Consider the following 10,362-nt stretch of genomic DNA (forward strand, 5'->3'; position numbering starts at 1 on the left):
TACAATTCCCACAATGTCTGGCTGGGGAATGTTGGGAGTTGCATGAGTTTTTTCTCTGTTCCAACAGGCATAGGACTGCGCCCTCAATAAATTAGAGGGACTTACTTCCAAGTACACAGGCACGGGCTGAGTAGGGTGACCATATGAAAAGGAGGACAAGCCTCCTGTATCTTTAACAGTTGCATAGAAAAGGGAATTTCAGCAGGTGTCATTTGTATATATGGAGAACCTGGTGAAATTTCCTCTTCGTCACAACAGTTAAAGCTGCAGGTGCCCTGCCCTCTTTTAAATCTGGGCACTCTAGTATAGCTCCTGCAGCTTTCACTGTTGTGATGAAGAGGGAATTTCACCAGGTTCCCCATATATACAAATAACACCTGCTGAAATTCCCTTTTCTATGCAACTGTTAAAGATACAGGAGCCCTGTCCTCCTTTTCATATGGTCACCTAGGGCTGAGACGATAAGATTGCAGCCTTACAGTACGACACTAGACACACTTTATATGGGTGTAAATCCCATTAGAAATTACTTCTGAGTAAGCATGGAGAGCTAGCATTATTGCGCAATCAATTAAAAAGAAACGCAGTGGTCAGTGGTTTCTCCGCCTCCTTTAGGATGCCACGCAGCCCTTTTCAAAGGAAGGCTTTCCACTCAAGCCTTCTGCAATAACGTCCGGTTGCGGATTTCCCCCACGCCCAGCTAGGTGGCAGCGCAGCGCCCCAGCGACAAATCACTTAAAGCACCAGTCACCAATTAATCTGGTTCTAGCTCCTTCCGGGAGATAGTCCCCGAGGGTTTGGCGTGCCGAGTCCTGCCTTGGCACACGCACCATCAAAACTTGCGCAGGCTGCTTATCATCTGCCCCCATGGAAATAAATAAGGCTAAAAACTCCAGCCTTCCTTCGGCCATTTGCAGAAGCCGCATTTTGTAGCTGTTCCATCGCCGACCAATCGCCAGCGCCTTAGCAGGTAAAAGGGCCCGGGGGAGGGGGCGACTTCAGGGGTTTCTTTTGGGGCCGGTTCGTAAACTCCTTCTCTCCGCTTCCCCAGAGTTTCAGATTTTAGAAAAATCAGACTCTTTCGTAGCAAAGCGAAGCCTGGCTCGGATCGAGGCTGTGGCTGTTATTTTTATTTATTTCTGTGTTATTACAGAAGTATTATCGTCCTTCGGCATAGCGTCCAGCGCAGTTTCCCTCCACCCCCAAGAGAAAGTTAGCAACTAAAGAAGTCCTGCTCTTAATCCCATGCTATATATGTCCTGTGCCTAGTGAGGTAGGCGACAATGAAGAGTTTAAACAGTAATCGCATTGACACTACCCCCCACTCTCTCCTTAGTGTTCTCTGCCGAAGACGTTTTGGTTTGGCAAGCCGTGTGATGGGCTCCAGGCTCTCCGTGGATGATTCGGTGCGCGTGGTCATCGTCGGAGGGGGCTTCGGTGGGATTGAAGCCGCCCTCCAGCTCCGGCGTTGGGGGGTCCCCTTCGTTCTCGTGGACATGAGAGACGCTTTCCACCACAACGTGGCTGCCCTGCGCGCCTCCGTCCAGAGCGGTAACGTCGCCTTTGGGGTTTTCTTCATTTCTTCAGAACATCCTTCCCCAGCCTGCTGGCTGGAGTTGATGGGACCTGTAGTCCTAAAAGGTCTGGCGGCCGCCTCGTTGGGGAAGGGTGCTCTAGACTCTATCCAGCTGCCTGGTCTCTGTCTCTATTTGGTCAGCACGGAGGTTCTCCAACTTGGGGTGAAGAAGACGGACCTAAAGCGGTGGCGGACAAGCATTTTATCGCATGCTGGTTACTGGCCACTCACGGTTTTTTGGCGGGTTCTTTTGCTGCACAGATAGACCAGACCTTTGCATATATATTAAAATCTCTGCTTGTAACTTCCTGGATTCCTGCTCTCTAAGTGCCATTAATTGCTTAAATATTCTGTCTCTAATTTGCAGGCTTTGCCAAGAAAACCTTCATCTCCTTTGCCGTGACCTTTAAAGATAATTTCCGGCAGGGCAAGGTGGTTGGAATTGACTTGGAAAAACGGTGCGTCCTGTTGAACGATGAGGAAGTGAGTGAAACTAGATTAAAATCTGTGGCGGTTTGTAAGCTCTAATGGTGTGAGAGGCTAATCCTCTTTTTGTATTTCTGTACACCGCCCTGAGATCCTAGTGATATAGGGCAGGATACAAATGTTTTAATAAATAAATAAATAAATTTATTTTTTAGGAACTCTTCTTTTCTCACCTGATCATTGCCACAGGAAGTGACGGACCTTTCCCTGGGAAATTTAACAAACTCATTGACATGCAGGCTGCTATTCAGACCTATGAGGACATGGTTAAGGAGGTGAGGTTAAATTCCTTCCAGTGGGAAAGGGGTATTCTTTGGCTTGGCTGCCTTTTCATGTTGTATAGGTGGTTCTAGACTTCCTCAGCAATGGGCTGAGGAAGGCCACTTAATGGTGGTGGGATGATTCCAAGTTGATGTTCTGATGCCGTGTACAAGTTGTCATTTGGGAAAGCTCTGGTTCAAATCATGCTACAGCCATGACTTGAACTAGGTGGCCTTTGGCAAGCTGCTATTCTCTCAGGCATAGACCACTCACCATCCTATTTGCTATACGTGGGCAATAATTTTGGCCTGGTTTTTTTTTATTGTTACATTTAAATCTTGCCTTTTCCTCCAAGGATCCCAAGGCAGCATACATGATCTTCCTCCTCTCCATTTCATCCTCACAATAGCCATGTAAGGTAGGTTAGAATCATAGAATAGTGGAGTTGGAAGGGGCCCACAAGGCCATCGAGTCCAAAGCCCTGCTTATTGCAGGAATCTACCTTAAAGCATACCTGATAGATAGCTGTCCAGCTGCCTCTTGAATGGCAGTGTGGGAGAGGCCACGACCTCCCTTAGTAATCGGTCCCATTGTCATGCTGAGAGGTTAAGCTGATTGTCAGTGACTGGCCCAAAGTCACCCGGTGAAGTTCATAGCCAAATGGGGACTTGAACCCAGGTCTCCCCAAGTCCACTAACCACTACACCACACTGGCTCTGTTACAGAATGGTTGTAAGAATTGATGAGACACTATCACTATTAATTAAAAGAACTTATTTAACCTGCTGACCCCAGCACTCTGGTATTTGCCTATGTGTTTGCAAAATATTTGTGGTTACATGCCCCCCATAAAGCTCTCTTATACATCCTGTGAAAATGGCCTTTTTTTGGCATCCATAAAAGAAGGGAGTTGTATTTATTTTGATTTATAGCATGGATGATCTATCCATGCTATAAATTGGCTGTGGCTCTTAAACAGACCCACAGCCAACTAGGGGAAGAAAAGTGCTAAAAATAATGAATGTCATAATCTTGCTTGACCTCCAATAACAAAGGCTAGCAAAATTAACAGCATAATCCTATGCATGGTTTTTGGGAAATAAATTCCAATGACCTCACTGTTGTGGCTTATTTTGTAGTAGGAGTGTTCAGAGTTGCAGCATAAAGATGTTTGTGCTTACTACCAAAAATTGTCAGTGTGGTATGGTCCTTGGGGTGTTGGACTTAAATCCCCCCTCAGACATGAAAATGCACCAAGGCTGCAGTTCTATACTCTCTTGCATGGGAGTATACTGACCTCAGTGGGGCTTACTTCTGATAAGACATGTATAGTGTAAGATTGTGCTGTGAGTGACTTTGGGCTAGTTGCTTTCTTGTGACCTAATCTACCATACAGGGTTGGGGTTCTAAACAGAAAAAATGTGTTTGTGTGCAGAGGGGCATCATGTAGCCAGTGTATCCTAACAAAGCATAGAAGAGTTATGGGATCACCCAAACCACTTGGGATTTTCTCTCTCTGTACGCATAAATCCTCCTTTAAGATGATCAAGCACAATGCTTCTTGTATAGGGGAGATGGCTCCTGCCTGAATTGAAGAGAGGGATGTGAATACTAGGCTGATGGATGTTTCATTCTCTAGGACGGTCCCTTTTGAAACCACTGTGATGTATGATGGGATATCACCTAGGGGAGTAAAAAATAGCCAAAGGCAAGGGTGGAACCAAGTAATCTTCAACAATACTATTAGTAAAAGTTTTATTAAAGTGCCAGGTGCCTGCGCGTTTCGAACGTGGTTGCGTTCTTCTTCAGGGCTTTATAACATTCGTGCAGTTGTCTGCAGAAGCTGCTAGCCGTAGGCACTTGGCACTTTAATAAAACTTTTACTAATATTATTGTTGAAGATTACTTGGCTCCACCCTTGCCTTTGGCTATTTTTTACTCCCCTACGGGGTTTTCCTTGCTATCTCATGGGATATCACCTAGAACAACAACATGACTCACATCTTGATTCTCCTTTTGGTCTTGAAAGGTTCAAAAAGCTCCTCGCATAGTAATCGTGGGTGGTGGTTCTGCTGGTGTTGAAATGGCTGCAGAAGTTAAGACCAAGTATCCCAGCAAAGAGGTATGAGGCATAAGTGACACCATAGTTGGTTTGTCAGTTTACTGCTTTGTTGTTCAGTTTAAATTTTTGATGATTCTCCAGGGACTTTCCAGAACAGGCAAGGACTGCAATGAGTGAGAGCACCAAAATATTAAAGGGGCCACAAAAGGGAGGTCTAGCATGGCTGTGTTTGTGTCTTGTATTGGTTAGCCATCATGGCTTTCGCCCAAAGAATCCTGGGAATTGTAATTTGATAATGATGCCAAGAAACCGCCCAGAGAGCTTCGGCTATGGGGCAGTATATAAATGCAAAAAATATGTAAATAAATAAATTCTGTTAAGAGATTTTTTAGTCTACCTTGCAGAACTACAGTTGTCTGCAGAAAAGGAGTGTATGTTAAGCTAGGGTGACCATATGGAAAGGAGGACAGGGCTCCTGTATCTTTAACAGTTGTATAGACAAGGGAATTTCAGCAGATGTCATTTGTATATATGGAGAACCTGGTGAAATTCCTCTTTATCACAACAGTTAAAGTTGCATGCAGGAGCTATACTAGAGTGACAAGATTTAAAAGAGAGCAGGGCACCTGCAGGTTTAACTGTTGTGACGAAGAGGGAATTTCACCAGGTTCTCCATATATACAAATGACACCTGCTGAAATTCTTTTTTCAATACAACTGTTAAAGATACAGGAGCCCTGTCCTCCTTTTCATATGGTCACCCTAGTTAAGCTAACTTTATCTGTGGTGTAGATATACCCTTATATTCCCATCTCCACTTCTTTTCCATCTCCCATTACTTAACTGCTTTACTTAATCCTTTGCGTGTTTACTTGGGAGTAAGTTCCACAGTGTTCAATGGCACTTACTAACAGGCAAGAACACATAAGAAAGCAGCCTAAATCATAAAAAAATGAATGGTCTCATGTTACGCAGCAAATGATCATTTCCTGCACAACACGAGACCATTCTCTCAGGGAATACAGGGAATTCCAGTCTAGAGCATTTAGGGTGGAATACCATGCAAGTTTAGTCAGATTCTTCTTCTACTGTCTGTGGTCAATGGCATTTGCAGCTAGTGCAGCAAACATGTAATCTGGGAAGCTAATGACTTACAGGCTGTCAGTGTTGTAATAAACAGGTGGCTAAATTGATATTGCACTATGGTAATGTGCCTTGGTTGATAACTATCACTAGCTGAATGCACTGGTGTTTTGTGTGCTAATTTAGGTCACTCTAATTCACTCCAAAATTGCATTGGCAGACGTAGAACTCCTCCCCAGAGTTCGACAGGAGTTGAAGGAGACTCTGTTACAGGAAGGGGTGCATCTCTTGTTGGGTAGGTACATAGCTGAATTTGTTGCCTGTAAATAAAATCTCCCCCAGGAATCTTAGGGTCTCCTCTACGTAGGGAAGTAAAGAGAGCTGGTTCAAGTGACACTTATTTGTACTCAGTACACCTGAATTGTGTAGTTTCTTTAGCTGCTTGCCTTTTAAAAAACAAATGTCAGCGGTACTTGGGAAATGATCAAGCCCCTGCTTGTGTTTATTTACATGGGGCAAATAGTTAAAAGGATGTACGTGTCCTTCCAATTGAGGATCATACTTGGTCATATTTTTGTGAACCGCCCAAAGAGCTCCGGCTATTGGGCGGTATAGAAATGTAATAAATAAATAAAAAAATATATATTTGAGGATCATAGTTGATCATACTTTTAAAGTGGCCCTCGGGGAATAGATGTTATGGTGAACTTCCATTTATCCTCTCTTCTCTGTATTCTAGGTTACTCAGGCCGCAATGCTATGGTCCCTCGGAGAGCATCCCATAGGGGTAGAGCAGATCTCTTTCTCTAAGGAAAGGGAGGTCTGTGAGTGAAGGAGGCCCACCTTTGCAAGACTAGATATGTGAAGGCTTGGGGGGGCGGGGTAACTGAAAAAATTCCAGAAAAAAACAGGAAAAAACTGTTTCCCTTTCCTCAAATCCCTTGGAGAGAAAACAAAACCTACTGCTGTTTTGACTCCACCCCCGACCTCCATTTTCCTGTTTCTCCCCCAGCCTTCACATATCTAAAAAAGCCTCCCTATTGTGAGTGTGGAACTCTCCATTGCCTTTGGCGCTCCACCATTGGTTACAGCAAAAAAGGGCTATGCTAGGAGCAGATCTGGTTCTATCAGATCCAAAGCCCTCTCTCCCGTTCCACCAATGTGCTTCTGACAAGGGATGCCTTATTTCCTTCCAGCTGCTCACCCACCTTTTGCACTGTTGGCTATTGGGCCTTTAGATCTGGCAGTTCCTGTTTTTATTCTCCCACTCTTTCTCCCATAAGGATTGCCCTACCCGTGTTATTTTGACTGAAAGGTTTTTCGAGAGATGTGCAAAGCCTTCCTCTTGACCACAGAAACCAGACTGCAACTAAGTTGTTTCCTAGGTCCTAGCCAGATGTTGCTTAGTAGCACTTTCAAATCGTTTCCCGTAACCAGGAGGATTAGGAATGTACCTCTTCTAACAAAATAGAATTGGAGATTTAGAACTGGGAGTAGGTTTGAAAGGGGTATATCTCTAAAGAATTAAACTCAGCTGACATCAGAGGTTTAATGAGGTGTTTTTTTGCTTTGCTTTGCTTTTTTGGCTGCTGCTTACAGGTCAAAAAGTTGCTAACCTGCATATGCTGACTTTACACCGATTCAAAGAGAACATGACGGTGAAGACTGATAAAGGCACAGAGATTGTTACTGATATGGTGATTCTTTGCACTGGAATAAAAGTCAATTCATCAGCATATAGCAGTGCATTCAGTAAGTTATTCCCCCTCCTACTTTATTTACTCTGCCCTCCTTCATGAGGAAACAAACCTAATTCCTGCAGCTCCAGTGGCGGTATTTCAAATTCTATTTGGCATTATGTATCAACTTTGCAAAGAGGAAGGGCCCGGCTGAGTATATTTGCTCACTGGCTAATGTCGATGCCTTAGGGAGATTATGATGTTTGAAGGCTGCAAACCTATACACTAAATTCAACTTGTTCTCTTTGCTTAAATTAAGTTTAAGTTTAGCTGTGGTTAGGGAGGATAGATGATGTATCAGTCCTTGCCTCATGCTTTGTTTATCAAAATGCTGTAATTGGCACTTTTAATATATATCCATCTAACAGAGGGAACATCCAGGTCAGTCTTATAAATAGCCACTTGTCTTGTGGCTCATGGCGAATTGTAATTGTTTCCTTGTGATCAGGATATCTGTTGTTCAGGGTTGTACAATATTTTTGGCTACATGTGTTGGTTGGGAGGGGTGCACTTACGTATGAGTGTACGCTTACAAACAGGCACACACAGCTCGGACGACATGGTAACAAACTGTGGGTTAGTCAGTGGTTGGTTATTGTGTCGTCTGTCTAGACATTTTCACACCATGGTTATTCGGCTGAAATAACCAACACTGTGCAGAGTTGCTTATTTGAACAACCATTGGTTATTGTGTCGTATGTTGGGCACTGTGGACTATTTCGTCACACACAGTTGGTTATTTGCGGTGACTAGAGTCCCCTGGCAAGAGTGACCAAAGCGATGGCTGCTGCTCCAGTCCGGCCAGCAGAACTTGCAGTGGCTAATGGGATACCAGCAGGAGGACTGAGGTATGGGGACAGAGGGCAGGGGATGTGTCAAACATACTGTCAACTCGACACTGGCCTTAATCCATAACACGGTTGATTATAATCATGTCATGTGGGGAGTGCCCTTGATAAACAGCCTTTTCGTAAAAAAACCATTAACAGGCCCTCTTGAGTGCTGGTTTCTGTAGTGCTCTCCTGGTTCCTAGTGTGTCCTTGGCAGGGACAGCAGCAAATTCAGAGATAATTTAGGCTGTGGAGATTGGGAGGTGGGTAGGCACAAATAGTATCTTAGAAGGGTACATTTGGCCTGCAGGTTTACACCCCTGCATTAGTGAAACTTTGTTTTTAAATATTGCATGTCTGATTAAGTGCTCTGCATCTGAAGCTGGTGTTTGCAGAACTATTTTCTGTGTAGCTCTCATACCATCATTTGACCTTTATCAGGCATACAAATAATGACTATCCCCCTTACCATAAATGAAGTATAAAGGGCAGTATGGCATCACTGCTTTTTCTTTCATTTGATGTTCACTGAAGTTAGTTCATTGGCCTGCATACAGACTTAACTCCATTCTCTGCCATCTTAGGTGACAAGCTGGCAAGTAATGGTGCTTTGAAAGTGAATGAGCACCTTCAGGTTGAAGGATATGATAACGTTTATGCCATTGGTGACTGTGCTGATGTGAAGGAGCCAAAGATGGCATACCATGCTGGACTCCATGCAGAGGTTGCGGCGACCAACATAATCAACAGCCTGGCACAGAAGCCTCTGAAAAGCTACACGCCAGGTAAGGCCATTTACTAGGTCACTTCACAGATCTTTTACATGTCATCCATAAATGTGCATTTTAAAACTAAAGTACTTTATGAACAAGCATTGCAGGGTTAGGTTTCATAGCAACTTCCAGGTTTTGGAGCTGTTATTGCAGGGGATTACCTGTTTGTACTGCTGATTCATACAGAACTTTCTTGACAGTCCTGTGCCTGATAGTTCACGGTCATGACTTAACTGTGTGAACCAGCCCTAGGCTGGTCATTTAAGTGGGAAATATGAGCAGAGGGATTTTTCAGAAGGGGCTTTTATTGTGCAATCGTCCTGCCACATTCATGGAATTTTAGAGGGTCCAGACAAGATCACCTTCATTTGTTATTCTCCAATGTTATCCCATCATTACTTCTGCTTTTTTTTCTTACTGCAGAAAATCTGTGAAAGCGGGAAAGACAGAATTGATATGTTTCGATTGACAGTACTAGTTATCTGTCTGGAAGCACCTTTTATTATAAAACATGTTTTGGCCAATAGTTAGGAGCAGGTAGCGTTTATTCATCAAATAACGGTTCTAGGTGATTTTGTAAATAATCTTTGTGTCTTCCTTTCAGGATCACTGACCTTCCTGATTTCATTGGGAAGAAATGATGGAGTGGGTCAGATCAATGACTACTATGTGGGACATATCTTAGTGACTCTTGTCAAGAGCAAGGACCTTTTTCTCTCCAAAAGTTGGAAAAAGATGCATCAATGTATGCCTTGCTAGTCAGAAAAGAGGGAAGCTCACAAGAAAAGATACAGGTGTGACAGCACCAGTGCCAAAAAGAGCATACCTTTGAACTAATAGTACAATGGGCTATTTGTCTAAAAAATAAGCTTGTTATATGTTCATTAGACCTTTGTAGAAGGTGTATTTCATATTGGACCTAACATGGATTTTGTAAAACTAAATAAACACTTGTTGGATTAAAGGAAATAGCAAGCTATATGATCTATGGATATCAAATGCACTCTTGCTTTGTAAAAAGAAAAGGGGGGGGGCATGCAAGGCTGAAGTTAGCCCACTCTTACTCTAAGAACCTACCTTAAAATGCTACACCCACTTCCTTGAGTGGCTGAAATAAGATTAATTAAATTATCCATGTAAAACAGGGGTAGGCAACTTGTGGCTCTCCAGCTGTACTGGCCACAACAGAGATCCTAGTGATATAGGGCGGGATACAAATGTTTTAAATAAATAAATCTCCCATCAATTCTAGCCAGCATAGCCAACAGTGGGAGTTGGTGGGAGTCCTTGAGGGATGGTGGGAGTTGTAGGACATAAGTTGCCTATCCTTGATGTAGAAGAAAGGAAACTTATATTTACTTCAAAATAAATTACTACCGTAAATATTATTATTATTATATTTATTTGTATCCCGCCTTTTGCCCAATGCTCTCCACTTAAACACTTAAGTATGTGCTTAAACCTCTCAAGTTGAAATTAAGGGAACTAGATAACCATTAATCAAAAATTCTAACTACCATTGTGAATTTCATTTATTAGTGTATCCATATTC

At 43.2% G+C, this 10,362-nt stretch overlaps 1 protein-coding gene across 1 annotated transcript; it reads left to right on the forward strand.

Moving 5' to 3' along the window:
- Positions 1-795: 795 nt before the first annotated feature.
- Positions 796-9,981, forward strand: AIFM2 (apoptosis inducing factor mitochondria associated 2). Its single transcript, XM_063133019.1, has 9 exons — positions 796-970; positions 1,337-1,551; positions 1,944-2,059; positions 2,218-2,337; positions 4,353-4,445; positions 5,655-5,763; positions 7,068-7,220; positions 8,622-8,822; positions 9,415-9,981. The coding sequence occupies exons 2-9, from the start codon at positions 1,377-1,379 to the stop codon at positions 9,567-9,569; spliced, it is 1,122 nt and encodes a 373-aa protein (XP_062989089.1). The 5' UTR covers positions 796-970; positions 1,337-1,376; the 3' UTR covers positions 9,570-9,981.
- Positions 9,982-10,362: the final 381 nt, after the last annotated feature.

The sequence above is a fragment of the Elgaria multicarinata genome, chromosome 8 (assembly GCF_023053635.1).
Source record: "Elgaria multicarinata webbii isolate HBS135686 ecotype San Diego chromosome 8, rElgMul1.1.pri, whole genome shotgun sequence".
NCBI lineage: Eukaryota > Metazoa > Chordata > Lepidosauria > Squamata > Anguidae > Elgaria > Elgaria multicarinata.